General features: G+C 42.0%; 1 protein-coding gene across 1 annotated transcript in view; it reads left to right on the forward strand.

The window, feature by feature from the left end:
• The window catches only part of INTU (inturned planar cell polarity protein), a 116,298-nt gene extending 105,417 nt beyond the window's left edge, over positions 1-10,881 (forward strand). The window contains 2 exon segments of the mRNA XM_006131792.4: positions 8,128-8,285; positions 9,966-10,881. Coding sequence (XP_006131854.2) covers positions 8,128-8,285; positions 9,966-10,077 — 270 coding nt within the window. The 3' untranslated portion in view covers positions 10,078-10,881.
• The last annotated feature ends 5,609 nt before the right edge of the window (positions 10,882-16,490 follow it).

Genomic DNA, 16,490 nt, shown 5'->3' on the forward strand with positions numbered 1-16,490 from the left:
CACAGGCACCCTGACTGAAGCCGCAGCCGCGGGGGGGGGGGGGGTTCCGCGCCTCAGAGGCTTTGCCAGAGCAAAGCCTCAGAGGCGCGGCACCCCGCTGCCGCTGCGGCTCTGCTCCCCGTGTCCCTGGTCTGCTGGGGGGGGGGGGCGCAGCTAGTGTGCTCCCCCCCCCCCAGCAGACCAGGCTTTTGTTTTGGACTCTGGGGCAGAGCAGCTGGGGCGCTGCCAATTGGTCCTGCAGCGCCCGTGGGCACTACTGGACCAACCCGGCAGCACCCCAGCTGCTCTGCCCCAGGTCCTGATTCAGCCGCTGCTGGTCAGTTTCAGCAGCGGCTGAATCAGGACGTCTGGGGCAGAGCAGATGGGGTGCTGCTGGGTTGGTCCAGTAGCACCCCAGCTGCTCTGCCCCAGGCGTCCCCAAGTCAGCTTCTGCTGAAACTGACCAGCGCTGACTACAGGAAGCCCCAGGCAGAGTTGCTCTGCCCCGGGCTTCCTGGAATCAGCTGCTGATCAGTTTCAGCAGCAGCTGACTTGGGGACGCCTGGGGTTCTTAAGTTGATTCTGTATGTAAGTCAGAACTGGCGGTCAGTTTCAGCAGTGTCTGAATCTGGACGCCAGTTCCGACTTACATACAGATTCAACTTAAGAACAAACCTACAGTCCCTATCTTGTACGTAACCCGGGGACTGCCTGTATGGGCAGATTGCCTCTGGGACAGATATTCCAACCAAACATGTGTTGGAAGACAGTGCTCTGAAAATCAGATTGCTCTGTGATGTTATGACTTCCATACTGCCCATAATTAGCAAAGTGCTTCACACTAGGCTACTGGAAGAGCATGATAAGAAAGGAACTAAAATCATTTACCCTCTCCTGACTTCAACAAAAACGGATTTTTGTTGTTGTTGTGAATGTAGTACTTTTGAAGGATGCTAGCATGACAACTTTTCTATTCCTTCATACAAAGAATATAGCATGTGCAGAGACTGTTTAAGCTTCCCTTACTGCCCTGCCATTGTTTTTCAGCCCTGAGCTAAAGATAATATCTCTGAAAGTAAGAGGGTAGTTCATTTGCAGTCTCTGACTTTCCTGCTAAAACTGCCAAGAAGTTGGCCAGACACTGGTGTTTGTAATGACGGGAGTTTTAATGTGGACACCTGTCTAGTAAAAACATATTCCCACTACCAATTCCTTACATGTTATTCATGTTCATGTAATCTCTTCTGGGTGTGAGACAGGTACATGAGGAGCTCACACTTCCAATTTCTTGCAAGCAGCATTTATAATTACATCTAATAAGACTTTTCCCTTAACAAGACTTCCTATTAACACACTCGTAGAGATTTATACAGTATATCATTGCACCGTCATTAATTATATTGTGTGCATATGGATCTTGTCCAGTTGAGACAGTCTCTCTGCCATGGTGAAATCAGGGCACTTGTGGTTATCTGAGTCAGTTAAAGCTTTATCAGGGTGAACTCTGGTGCTAAGGTATTTTATAGCAAGGGCTTCTTGTTTTTGAAAATCAAATGAGGTCTTAAGTCACCAAAATTTGTATTATGTGACTATCTGAATAAGCTGCAAAACATTCCTGTTCTCCCAAGTTTTTTTTTGTTTCTGGTTGGAAGTTTTGATGGAGAATCATGGAGGAGATCATTGTTCTGGCAGTTATTTGAGGATGTTAAGTTTTAAGAATTTCTGGGTATATTTAGTATTTGATCATAAATTTGTTTGAATTCTTATGTAATTCATGTACATGCGAGATAATAGTACAAGTTGGAAACTCTCTAAACTGGTGGTATGTCTGCACTACAGTTTTTTCTGGTGTCACTGCTTCTGCCTACCACCCTCCTGCCCTCTCTGCTATGCCTGTTCCCTTTTCCCCCAAGTGATGCCCATGCCCCTGCCCCCTCCCCCTGCTCCAGCCCCCCCTCCTACCCACCTCGCTGTGATCCCAGGACCCACCCAACCCCAAGTCTGATGAGGTCCCTACACTTGAGGAGGCACATCCAGTCAACCCTGATGCCACTCGGAACCCCCCTCCCCCTCCAGGTTAGGAGCCTTCCTCCCCCTCCAGGTTAGGAGCCCTCCTCCCCCTCCCCTTTTTTTAAAAAGACAAATACAAAGTTCATTGTGTTCAAAACCAAACAGGTGTGTTTATTGAGAGGACAGGGAAGGGGCAAAGAGAGGAATTGGTGAGAAAGGGATATGTAGCAAGCCAGAGGCCCTTAGTGGGGAGGCCCTGGGGAGAGTTCCTGGGGTTCTTGAGAGAAACTCTCCCTCAGGGCCTCCTGAATGTACACCCCAGCCTCAAGGGCCTGTTGGATGGCAGCTGTCTGCAGCTGCTCAAAGGGTCTCGCCTCGCAGCCGGCCTCTGCTCCGCACCCTGAGAGGAAGGCCTCCCTTTTCCTCTCCACTACATGCCGTGAGCACCTCGTCCAGGCAGGACAGGAGGCACCTGAACCACACCTTGAGGCGGCCAAAGGCACACTCCACCTGGATCCTGGTCTGGTTCAGGTGGGCATTAAATTGGTCCCTGCTGGGGTCCAGGTTGCCAGTATAAGGCTTCATTAGCCACGGCATCAGGGGGTAGGCTGCATTCCCCACAATGCACAGTGATATCTGCACAACCCCAACCGCAAAGTCCCAGTGAGGGAAGAATGTGGCTGCCTCCAGCTTCCTGTAAAGGCTGGAGTTTCGAAAAATCCGGGCAACATGTGCCCTGCCCGACCACCTGACAGAAATGTCCGTGACCTGTCCACAGTGGCCAACCAGGGCCTGCAGCATCATAGAAAAGTAGCCCTAGTGGTTGATGTACTGGGCCGCTCTATGTTGATGTGCGCAGATTGGAATGTGATCCCGTCTATGGCTCCCCCACTGTTTGGGAACCCCAGTGCAGCAAATCCAGCCATGATCGAGTCCAGGTCTCCCAGGTGGATTGGGTCCAGGTCTCCCAGGAAACAAACAAAACAGATAATGAGAGCGGGAGTGTCTCAGCCCTTGGGAAGTGCCCACCCCCCTTCCGTACCCTGTGCCCTTCAAACACCCCAGGAGCCACCCCCTATGAGGCCACCCTCCAGCAGCAGGGCTCTGTGAGGGCGGAATGGGACAACCCCCAATGGACATGGCTTCCGCCCTACCCCCACTCCACCCCCCAGAACTTCCAATCCGCCTTTCCCAAGGGTACCCCTTTTCCAGGATACCCCCTCAGCCCCCAAGAGTGCCTTACCTAACGGTGGACTTCCCCACAACGAACTGGTTGCCCACCGTCTGGTATGGTGAGCTTCCAGACAGCAATTGCAACCCACTTCTCCAGGGGATGGCAGGCCACAGGTGGGTATCGCGTCGTCAGAGGGTGGGGCAAGCCAAACACGCATCTCCAAAAAGGTGGCCTTTCACATGTGGAAGTTTTGGAGCCACTTCTGGTCTTCCCACCACTCCATAACCAGCCAGTCCCACCAGTCAGAACTGCTGTCAATCCTCCAGAAACGCCTCTCCACTGAGGGTTGCGGTGGCAAGGGTGTTGCTCCCACACCCAGGGAGAGGGTCCCGAGAATGACCTTGGGCTCGAGCTTGGTCAAGACCAGGAAGGCAGCTGGCACAAAGGGATTCAGAAACTGCAGCTTGGCCATGTGGGGCCATCGCATGCCCAGGGGCAGCTCCGGCTCCATGATACAAAGACAAAAACTGTGGCGTCCAAAAAAGCTGGGCAACTGCACCAGGAACTGCAAGAGCTTTGCTGTCCCTCGAAGAGGTAGCAAGCAGACAGCAGAAGCAGAGGAACAGCTGTCCAGGGGGGTCCTTTTAAGTGTGTGTCTGTGCTAGGCTCCGACACCAGCACTCGGAAGCAACTGGTGACCCAAAGCCCTGTCTGAAGTGGTACCAGGTGGCCTTTTATTCAAGATAGCATCCAATCTGTCTGGACGCTGTCTTTCAAAAAAGCAGATCGATGTGCTTTGGCAGTGTGGACGCGCTCTTCTGGAAGAAGGTTTTCGGAAGATCTCGTCTGGAAAAGTTTCTCCCGAAAGAAGCCTGAAGTCTAGATATAGCCTGGGACTCTCTGGTCAGGCAACATCCAGTGGCAGGGCAGCAGGCTGCCCTCAGTGAACTGCTAGTGGGGCTGTCGAGCATACGTCAGTGGGGCTGTCCAGCGTGGTCAGCAAGCCAGCAGGTCTGACAGCAGGTGGGGAGCCAGTGGTGGTCTGGGCCAGGACTGGGTGGGGGGAGCAGTGGCCGGGGGGCTAGAAATGACCTTCCCTGCTCTAGCAAAAATCTTCATCCAGGACTGGTCAGGTCCTGAGGGTGCCAGTGCAGGGAAGTCCAACCAGTTGATGCAAAAAACTTAACTAAATAAATGAATATTACATGTATCTTGAGAGACTTGGGTAATAAATAGATCCACCAATGCATGTCCAATACAATCTTTTTTTCTACAGTCCTGGCTTGTTTTTAGCAACTGCCAGTTGTTACTGACTTGAACCAAATTAAAATATAGCTGATAATCCATGACTAATTCAATTGAACTCTCCAGCTCCTTTGCGGGCAAAAGCTTTACATTTTGACATAAATATACACAGATGTTGTGTAGCAATTTTTAAGGTCTTAGAAGAAACAGACAGAACAGTTAGTGAGTGAGAAGCAATCCCAAGCTATTGAACAGGTGGCATTCCCTACACTTTCCTGCCTGTGGACAAATTATGAGGAATGGAAAGAACTGGTATAGACTGAATAAATACAGTTTGGAAACAGCAGTGTAATCTTCCTTCAACGTTGTTTGTAGTTTGGAGGTGTGAGCTGTGAGGCATGTTCACCTAAGAGGGCATTTCAGATTGGACTGTTACTGCAGGGATAAGTCTGTTAGTTTCTTAATACTTAGAAAAAGACCTGAATAGTGGGATTTTTTTCATCAACTGTACATAAATTGAGGCTTTGCTGATTGGAATTTTGGCCGCAAATTAGTTTATACCTTTAGCACTTCTTTAGGCTGGTACAGAAATACAAAAGCAAGCAGAAAACATAGATCAAAAAAGGGAGAATGTTGGTTTTGTATACAAACAGTTAAAATAACACAAGTTCAGAAACCTTTTCTTTAAGTTCACATTACCTTTAGTCACAACTAACAGGTGCATAGGGTTTCCAATTTTTAGTTCGCAATAAAAGTAACTGGATAAGGAAATCCCTGGCATACACATACACACACACACAGACATTTCCAGGTGTAACTAATAACAATTGGATACACATGTCTGAAAGTGAAAACATCTTTTATGGACATGGCCACAGCAACATCAGCATGTACCCTTCCTGCCTGTTTCAGCCATATGTCATTATAGTGGACGCCAGCTGAGCTCACAATGGCCTGAAGGTCAAAAAGAACTGATGAATATGCTCTGGAGAACAAAGGTTTTCTTGTTGTTGAGAGTCAAGCACACAGGTGTAAACCAGTTTTATAAAATTTTAGGACTGGATAACTAGTCTATTCCTGAGAGAAAATTTACAGACTGCATTTGGTCCAACAACACATGCTATACCTGTCTGCTTAGCATTCAAAAGCTATGGATCAAGAAGACAAGTTTGGACTATTTAGTTCATTCACAATGCATGATAAATAGATAACTAAGATACACAGAAATACGTAATCACATTCCAGCACTTTTAGATCTGTGAAACATTGCTGGGCTTTGGAATTTTAGAGATGTGCACAATATTGAACCAAAATAATTGCAAGAAAATTGATTAATATATTTTAATTATATAAAATTTAATATATGTGTATATATATATATATATATATATATATATATATATATATATATATATAAATATATACACACACACACATATATAAACCATTTTCTAAATACTGAAAAAAATCACTATTTACTGTATTTAAATGTATGCAAAAATTCAAAATGGAGAAAAATAAACACTGAAAACCAGAAACTGTAACTGTACCATTGGTGACAGGCAATTTAGATTCTGATAAAATGTAAAAAACAACGAATGGTCCTGCAGCACTCTAAAGACTAACAAAAAAAGTACACAGTGTCATGATACCATCTCAATTTTTAGTCTCTAAGGTGTTGTAGGACCATTCGTTGTTTTTAAAGTGTTTTCAGTAACAGACTAACATGGCTACCCCTCCGAGACTTTTAGATTCTGATACTTTTCTTCAGCATCTGAAATGTGTGTTCTTGTACAGGATCTCTTGGGTACAACATGGAACTAGGAAACCATTGTGCTCCCTTAACTCTCCAGCCTGGGTTGTCTAACACCCAGCTAAATTGAATGAATACTCTTTGAGAAGCTCATGAATCATACAGAGATAAGTACCAGTCAGTACAAGAAATGTACCAACTTACACTGCTCAAGACTGCCTTTAGCAGTGCAAGTTCATTACCTAGTTTCACTCTCCAATAAAAAGGTAATTTTAATGGATGTGCAACTGCCTTGTTAACTTCAGCAGAGATTCCCCAAACATTTCAACTAAAAACACACCGGTTTAGGTAAATATAAAACAGATTTCTTATCTACAGAAAGATAGATTTTAAGTGATTAAAAGTAGCAGGCAGAGAGCTCAAAATTGGTTACCTAAGAAGTAAAAATAGAAACACAGACTAACTTCTAACTTTAATAGACTTAGGACAAGACTATCCTACAGTGGTGCAGTGGTGCCAATGCAGCTGTGCTGCTGTTGCACGTCTGGGAGAGTGCTCTTCTATGCCAATGGGAGAGTGCTCTTCTGTCGACATAATTATTCCATCTTGGTGAGATGTGGAAACATGAACATAGTGTGAATGTCTTCCATTCCTGTTGGCAAACTTGCACTTCTACAGCCTAGTGGAAAGTCCTGTCAACTATTTCTGCCTAAGACAAACAGTAGTTCCTCAGGTCTTTCTCTGATATTTTTCTTTCCAAGGAGGCCTCTTTTCCTCTCCGTTCAATCTGGCAGCGGCTCTGGGATAGAAAGGTCTTTGGCAAGATTTCAGGGGATCTGGGGAATTCTCCCAGATTGGCACTTATTCTATACTACTTGGTTGTTGAAACAGGATGCAGTTCCAAGGGGCATGCACTTCCATTTCTCCTCGTGTCATCAAACGTTTAAGATCTAGAGATTGTCTAGTCAAGACTCTACAACAGTAAGGATTTACTCACCAGATACCCATGCACCTCTTGAGTACTGCAGCTCAGAACATCTTACAGTGAGATCTGCCATGCAGCAACTTGATCTTCAGTCACTTCTTTACTAAGCATTATTATTACTTATTTAAAAAAAAAACCCTCCCGGTACCTTCTGTAGGAGTAAAATTAGGCCATGGTAAGCACTTTTGAAACTCTAATCCTGTATGTTTTATCCCCACTGGGTATGTTTTGTGAGAAGGAAGCCATCAATACTGGACTACCAGAACCAAGGGTATTTTCTGTCAGGAGAAAGAAAATTAGTTTCCATGCATATAATTTTATCTTCTCCATGTAGCTGCAAGCTGTTCAATGGAAAAAACACCATGCACTTCTACAAAGGATTTTTTATCCTTAACTGACTTGGTAAAGCACAGGAATAATCTATTTTGTTGGGATGTTCAGAACGAGTGAGAGGAAGTGCTTTTGGCTAAGTATTTCAATTGTTTATTTAAAAAAGAAGCTCCTGTATAAGTAAGCTCATTCAAATGTCACTTTCCAGTGCAATGTTTAGTTTTATTATTTGTTTTGTCACATTTTTGTTGTTTTTGTTGCTTCTCCTTAGCTATGGCGGAATGCCAAGCTTCTCAGTATGGCTTTATTATCTCATATGCACTAGCAGCGAGATTGAAGATTGTAGAGGAAAAATAATCACAAAAGAGAGCTTGTATCTCCCTCCAATATGTGGAAAGTCTGAAAGACCATCACTATCAAACTAACAGAACTGTGTGTAGCCACTTGAAGAAAATAAAATTACACATTAGAAAATTAATTTTATTTTCCAAATCTTACTTTACACATATAGTAATTATGATACCGAGATCCTCCCACACAGATCCCCTGCTCCTCCCAAATGAATCACACTGCAGTTCTCTTTATGCAAATTCCTGTTTATGCAGAAAAAATATTTCACACTATATTGATATTTAATTTTCTATTTTATAGAAAAAGAAAAATACAGACAGTGAGAGCGATTCAGATTCCAGAAAAGCAAGTTCTGACCTCAGTGTAGTGAGAGAACATGGTGTTTTGTTTGAGTGTTCCCCTGATAACTGGACTGATCAAAAAAAACCACCACCAACTATGACTTACTGGGTTGTAGGGTAAGTAGAAAGAAACGTACTCAGATTTAAATTCAGATGACTCTCTATCTTAGGCTACGTCTAGACTACACTTATCTATCAGAAAAAGGTACAAAAATTTTTGAAGAGGCTTTTCCGAAATTTGGCCTGTCTACACTGGGTCAAATTTCAGAAAATCCTTCTCTTTCGGAAGAGCCCTTCTTCCTCGTGGAAGAAGGAAGACAGGGCTTCCGAAAGAGCGCATCTGGTCTTTCGCAAAAAAAAGCAGAAGAGCAGACACATTCCCTGGACATTGCGGAGTTTTTGGTATCCTGGAAAAACCCTATAGTCTAGACATAGCCTTAGAATTTTCTGTAATAGCCATCACCATTGTAGCTATATGCTGATATTCTGATATCTTGCCCTAATATCTTGTGTTTTCTTTGTTGTACTCCTTACCCCTCAGACCTTTGTCTGCATTGTCCCCATTTTGCAAGTGAATAATACCTGTGCTGCTACTCCAATATACAGCTCTTACTAAGTGGTATAGGGTAAATGCACAAAATCCACAGGGTATTGTTTAAAAATGTTGCTGGCCCTGTTAGGAAAAGCTTCAATTTTCCAGTCTCAGTATGTTCAACTAACGTGTGGCATTAAGTGCAACACAGTACACCTCATAAAGAAAGCTACTGCGCTCACATACTGATAACTTCATGGTTTGGTTCCCACTTTGTAGGTTACCAGAGAGCTGATATGTAAGAATGTACCTGTAGGAAGAGAAACAATACAGGTTGAACCTCTCTGGTCTGGGACTCCCGGATCCGACAACATCCCTGGTCCAGTAGGACCACGGATGTTGCTGGACCAGTGAGCCCCTGTACTAGATAGTACCAGCGTCATGAAGCCTGGGGGTTGAAGTTGGCCAGGAAGCTAGGAGCCTAGTAGATCTCAGGGTCAAAGGAACCTGGAGCTGGCTGTGGAGCCCATTGGTGGCTCTGGGGCTCACCATGAAGCTGTGTGCCAGGGCTGGCTGTGGAGCCTAGCAGCACCCCAGAGCAGCTGAGCCCAGTGTCTTGGGACTGGCCATGGAGCCACATGCCAGAGGTGGCTATAGAGCCCAGCAGTAGCTGCAGCGCTGTGGAGCCCAGCAGCAGCCCTGGTGCAGCTGAGCCTGGTGATGGTGGTATCCAGGGGCTATGAAGCCTTGTGGTGGCTCCAAGGCAGCTGCACCAGGCAGCAGCATCAGCCCCAGGACAGCAGAGCCCAGCGGTGGGCCCCAGGCAGCCAAGCCCAGCATCACAGGGCTGGCTACTGAGCCTGGTGGAAGCAACAAAAGCCCCAGAGCAGTGGAGCTCGGCAGCATCAGTGGCAGCTCCAGGGCTGGCAGCACCCCTGGGGCAGGAGATCTAGTGTCCCAGAGGCAGGAAAGCGGGCAGCAAAGCCAGAGGGTCATGAGGAGAGCCCATCTGGGTCTGCTGACGGACCCAAAGGGTCCAGAGTCCATCAGCAGAGGGGCCAGTGTCTTGAAGAAAACTGAGCAATGGTGAAATTAATATAAAAAAGTGGGGGGAGAACTAAGATTTCCAGGAGAACTGTGGAAATCTACTATTAACCTTGGTTTACAATTACTTTCAACTTGCTGTTGAAGCCTTATAAAACACAAATAGAATTTCTAGAACAGTGAACACTTACCTCTGACACTGAACTTTTGTTTTTTTCTAGGAGACTCTTCCTTCATCCAAAACCTCAGGAGTTTTACGTCTGTTTTCATGATTCAGTCACAGAAGTTGCTGTTGAACTGGCTTTTAAACTATCCTTTGGCTTAGCTACATAAACGTGCTTCCTGATTAAGCAGAAGTCCTGAACAGTGTTGGAATCCATCCAAAGCACTTAAATATAAACAGAAATTCAGTAAATCATGATGCCCTTCTGTGTGTTCTTTTGAAGTGCTTTAAAAAAATAAATCTGCCTTGTGGACTAGTTCTGTTAAACACTGAAGTAACATGTTAATGCTGACTTACTACATTATCAGCTATCTCTGGGAGATGATGTTTCAGGAGAAGCAAAACATTAATTTTAGATATAGTCAAATAGATCATGATGAATAAAAAGATGGAATTATTTATCCAAAGTGTAGCTTTGCTACATAAAACATTAGCATAACATTTACATTCCAGTATTTTCCAATTTTTAATATCAAGTGCAAGACATACTGTCTGGATATTTGGTAATCATCAATGGAAAAAATATAACATACCCTGGTAACATGAAGATCTGAGGGTATGAACAATTGCTGGATGGTTTTACTACAGGTCTGTTAATAAAAATGAAAGGAGAATTTACAGCATCTGGATTAGAGGCTACAAAACACTCAATTAGCAGATTATCTTTTTTTTATCCATTGTGATCCTTCATACAGCCAAGAGCTATAATAATGTTGACATTTTAATAGATTTTGTGAATTGCATTGTAAATAACAAAGTACAACATTTGTTAAGGAGACATTATCTTTAAGAAAGTACAATAGGTACGAAAGGGTATAAAAAAACTTTGGTAGCTTTGTTTCTGAAAGTGATGCACAAATATAAATATTTGTATATGATGTTGATGCTTTTATAATAAAGAAATTTGTATACTGCGCCTTCTGTATTTTTTGTACACACTCATCCATTTTCAGGTTTGTCACATTAGGCAGTATTAGTTTGGTTAGCCTGGTTATGGTTAACAATAGGATATTTTTTCACATACTTATTGCCTCGTATGAACTTTTTTATGGACTAGACAAGTGGAATCAAAACTCTTCCAAAATGAAGATGTCTTCCACAAAAGCCTTCTACAAAAACCAAACTGTTGGAAGTTTTGTAATCCACAGACCTTTCAACAGCTTTCTTAAAAGCTGGCTTTATTTAGAATGTACATTTTTAGTCCCCCTTTCTCTTGCTTTTTTTCCAGCCCTAACACTTGGTGCTGGCTCTTGGAGTGCAGCTCATCGCATTCCATGTTGGCAGTCAAATTTTTCTTTTCTGATTCTGTCATCGCTGGTTGCTTTCATCGTTTGCCCAGCAAGAAAATGCAAACTGTTAAAGTTCATGATTAATATTAAAGTTGCAGTATGGTTGGATAACCAACTGAAGAGAAATTTTGAAGAAATCAAAGGTAATTTCAGTAGGCTATAACTAACAAATATATTTAGTTAGTTTTATCTGTGAGATAAAGTTGTACCAATGTAACTAAATCAGTTTATTTAAGACAAGATAAGGAATTCGTATGCTGAAATAAAGGATTACAAACAAAAGCATGTCTTTCACAAGTATCTCTTGAATCTAGCAAAGTGGCCATCTTAAAATTGTTGGTCTTAATCTCTCTGCGTCAGTGTTTCCCATCTACAAAATTATGATCGCCATAGGGATGTGATGTGAGATTTACTTTGTCAAGTACATTCAGTACTATTACTGATGTGTGTACCGTATTTTGAAAAGGCAAAATACTTCAAAGCAACTTTAAAACTACTTAATGTTGAACTGTATGAGGAATTTCTTTTAAGGTGGAAGAAAGTTTAGGGAAAGAAAAGAAAACAATCTTCGTTGCACTGTTTCCAGCTAAAGAAGCCCAATTGGCCTATGAGAACTGCAGGCGCATTCTTGCGCAAGTAAATTTACAGCAAAGCATCAGAAAACAGGGCTTCTTGCACAAGAGTTATTCCTCTCCCCACGAGGAATAAGCCCTCTTGCGCAAAAGCTCTTCCACAAGAAGGCAGTGTAGACTTTCTCTTCTTGCACAAGAAAGTTGTACCAATGTAACTAAATCAGTTTATTTAAGACACGATAAGGAATTCGTATGCTGAAATAACGGATTACAAACAAAAGCATGTCTTTCACAAGTATCTCTTGAATCTAGCAAAGTGGCCATCTTAAAATTGTTGGTCTTAATTATGGTTAAAGTGGCTATCAGAGTTTCTTACGCAAGAGAGCGTCCACACTTCCGTGGATGCTCTTGCGCAAAAGCACATCTCTTCCACAAAAGCACATGGCAGTGTGGACACACTCTTGTGGAAGACCTTTTGCACCAGAACTCTTGCGTAAAACAGTTTGTGCGCAAGAATCCTGCAGTGTAGACATAGCCACTCTGTTTGGAAACAGAAGGAAAATTCAAATATTAGCTCACTAAGACACACAAGATTGTGCCTGAGCTTAATAAAAGTTAAAATATCATCTTTCATTTGGTTACACACTTTCAAATGTGCTGATATTGTGGGTCCTTCTGGAAAACAATGGTACAGGTTTTTTCTATAAAACATTCTTCATAAGATATATTGCAGTATTTTGTAGAGGCGTATAAAATGTTTATTAGTCTTCAGTACCTAGTTGATTATTGCAAACTATAGCTGCATGTGGAAAACTTATGTAAACATGAAAGTCCTTCTAACTATTAACTTAGTTTCCATTTGACTTTTTCTTTTGTTTACTGTATGGGATGTTTATATCCAGCCCCACCCATGCCCCTTCCCCCAATCCAGCCATGGGCTAGACAGAAAGATCTTTGGAATCCGTTACTTGGATAATAGAGTTGTACAAGTGAAGCAAGTCACTCCTTAAAGAACCCTCAGGCTAACTATACTGCTTTCTAACCCCTCCATTTACCAAAACAATGAGCTAACGTCAGATGGCTGCCTATTAATATCTTTTTAAACTGCTGTTCACATCTGTGGTGTGTTCCATGTTATATTACCAAACAAAACCTACATTTAAGGTTAAGGCTGCAACAAGACACACCCCGTCAATCCAAAATTTGAAAACATGGAAATAAGAGGAAAGACAGCTCCATTCTTTTCCATCTTCATATTAGGATGTGTCTAGAAAGCACCCTTCTGTCGGAGTAAGCTATGCAATTTGCGCTATGCAAATTGCGTAGCTTATTCTGAGTCTAGATCGAAAGAGCTTATTTTGAAATTTGGCGCTGTGTAGACAGCATCAAATTTCAAAATAAGGCACTATTCCGACAAATCCCTTAACCTTTGTGGAACGAGGGTTACAGGGACGCCGGAATAGTGTGCCTCCTATTTCTGAAAATAGCAGTAGTATTTAAAGATGCGGTGTTGCTATTTTGGGACACTTCCAGTATCCCAAAATAGCGCTGCATTCTAGACCATAGCCTTACTTACAGCACTGCCAGAGCAGAACTCCTCTATAAGGCTTTCACTCCTATCCTAACAGATACCTCTAGCCAGTAAATACCCCATCTTCAACAATTAAGCATTGTAATGTGGAAGCTTAAGAGTGACCTCATATGCTTTTCACATTCCATACATTTTGGAAGTTACTTTGCTTTAACACCTGTTCAGGTTTTGTGTTAAAATGAAAGTTTGCTTACCCTGAGATTGCCTTTTGGTATCTGTTGAAGATGGAAATGAAAAGCCATATGGAGTTCAGTATTGTGTTAATAATTTTATAATATTTAAGTGCACCATGATACCCCTAAGCTATTGTTGTACATTGTTGATGTAAAATGTCTATCCTGTTGAAAATATCAGTCAGTTATAGGCATTTTCCTACAAATTCATTTAGAGAAATCAAGAAGAAATAGTATGGAAAAATCCTAACTACAACAATCTAGTGAAAGAATAGATGTGCCCACTATGTTGCAGTAGATAATACTTACTTTTTTGCTGCAGACACAAATTTAAGGGTGATGATAGCATAGTTTACCCGGTGGCATATCAGAACCAGATAGTAAATCACCACCTTTGTTAGGTCTAGCGAAGAATCTGACAAATGAAAAGCAGTATCCTATGTACAAACAAATCAGAAGGCATTTTCAATCATTTGCATGTTCAGAAGAAGCCAAAAATGGCAGTTAAATAAGGGAATATTTCTGATTTTATATTGTACTTCTCCCTTACAAAGAAAGGGGTTTATAATTCCATAGCTCCCAAAGAGTGCTAAGGCTCTACAAGAGGCAGACAAATTATCTGCTCTGAAGAGTACCCAATCTTTGTTCTAAACAGATCTTGTGCAGACAAGATGGATGAGGAGGTGGAATGCATCAGCTAGCATATGACTGAGTGCTGAAATTAGTATGGAACGTATTACAGTCAACACTTTTTGATAGAGGATTTTTATTGCTAATTTTTTTTAATACTGCTCTAAGTACAGAACTAAGTTTGTAGATTTTTAGAAGCATGTCTTAAGGAAGGCTCTAAAGGAGGAGAGGGTATACTTTCCTGTAAAATACAGCAGGGAAGATCTATATCTGATATATTCGGTTCCATTTTTGGCTTTCTAACTTTTGGGATTTGTACTGATATGAATCAGGGACATTGAAGCTGACAACAAAAAGGAAAGAAATGGAAAGCAGCTACTAAAGGAGTCAGAACTTAAGTTTCATGCTACAATAGAAATGTGATTCTCCCTTGCTGCTTTTATACAATTGCTTATACAAATCTTTATGGGAGGAATGGGTATGCAAAAATTTGGTGAAATGCCAGGGTTTAAATGATTAGAATTCAAGAAAGACTAGAAAGTAGAAAAGGCAGAGTCAGCCATAAGCAAGCAAAATGTTTGTTTAAAAAAAGTGATTCCCCTTTGGTTGATACTATTCTACTTGATAAAGGTGTCAGGCACTTGGGGAAAAGGTAGTAAAAATCACATTTAAAAATCGTTTTTTTCTAATAGATATGTCTGGCTTGTAAATGAAATGGACATACATGAAGCAATGTTTATATGAGCAGCTGCTTGTGAAAGAATCCAAGAAACAGTTCAGACAGCAGCACTGGTTCACTGGGCTGTTACTCTTTGCTTTCTGGAAGCAGGAGGCAGACAGCTTTCAACAGCTTTCAGATTGTTTCTGGGAAGTCCACTTGCTGCTTAAAGTGATTATAGGCTAGTCAAGAATAGAGGGGGAAATTTTACAGCCTTTCTTCTAGAAATGTCAGGTGCTTGTTACTTTTGAAAGAAATGTGTTGTGTGGCTTTAGCAGTGAAAGCTCAATCAAAGGACCAGGATTTACACATTCAGAATACCATTAGGGTTTTTTTTCCTCCTATAGAATATCATTTGGTGTCAGTGCAGCACCTGAAATACCTTATAGAACTAATGAAGCAGATACTACTAGAAAATATAAATATGAAGGCATATAAATATATTCTAATGCTAACTGAGACTGTTATAAGCAAGAACAAGAGACTAATGATAGCTCATTGAATAATATAGTTGCATGCCAATGCCAAGTTATGGAAAGTGACCATTCATAACATGGGTGAATTCAGTTAAAGCAAATTTTAAGCAGTGAATTAGGATATATTTTTCCAATCCAGTCATAAACTTCAAAGCTGTGGATACCTACAAGAAAAGCCTAATAGCATTTAGGAATGCTACTTAGTTTCTTTTGCACGTGTTATGCAAATGATGATAGTGCACAGAAGGCTAAGTAGCTCACAGTTAAATATAACCAACACAGAGCAAGATAGAAATGGATCACAAACCTCAGTAATGATATAATACCTTCTAAACTGCTCCAGAATTTGATGGCCTCACATTCAGAGAATGGTAATAAAATGCAGGAAAACAATTGACACCCAAGGAAAGTACCTTATAAACAAGAGCCCTTTCAGGAGCAAAACTGCTATAATACAAGGATTGTGGTTTCATATGAACATGATGATCACATCTGAAAAGCCTAAAATCTGAGGATTAGTAAGAAAGTGATCTTGAGCTTTTAGAAGAGAACATTATACAAACATAGTGGATTCTGACTAGCTTGTCTAGTCTTCAGTCTCCAGGAGCCAATTAATTAATTAATCAATGTGCTTGAAATTCACAGGCTGTTTGCTCACACCCCAATAGTGTCTGAAAATAGCCTGCTTTTACACCTTTCATTATGGGGTACCCATGTCTGATTAGCATGTGAAAAGTAATATTTTACCCATGTAAAATGCACCTAACTGGCATTGTTCCTCGGCTTAGCATCCAGGAGATGTGCATGAGCACTTCTGAAAATCCCAGGGAGCACAAGAGGACAGATCTGTAAAAAGTATTTAAGCGTTCAGAAATGCAGACAGGTGCCTAATGGGTTTCCAAAAGTAGCACCTTTAGGGACCTTTAAAAATTTGGCTTTTTGTGCCCAGGAAACATGGATGCTGACAAACACTATCTTTGAAAATCTGTGTGTTCACCTTCCATTTGAGCCCCTAGATAGGTACCAAAATTGCAGTTGGTTCCTGCCCAAGATTTAGAAACTGCCCTTTAATAT

The sequence above is a fragment of the Pelodiscus sinensis genome, chromosome 5, assembly GCF_049634645.1.
Source record: "Pelodiscus sinensis isolate JC-2024 chromosome 5, ASM4963464v1, whole genome shotgun sequence".
Classification (NCBI taxonomy): domain Eukaryota; kingdom Metazoa; phylum Chordata; order Testudines; family Trionychidae; genus Pelodiscus; species Pelodiscus sinensis.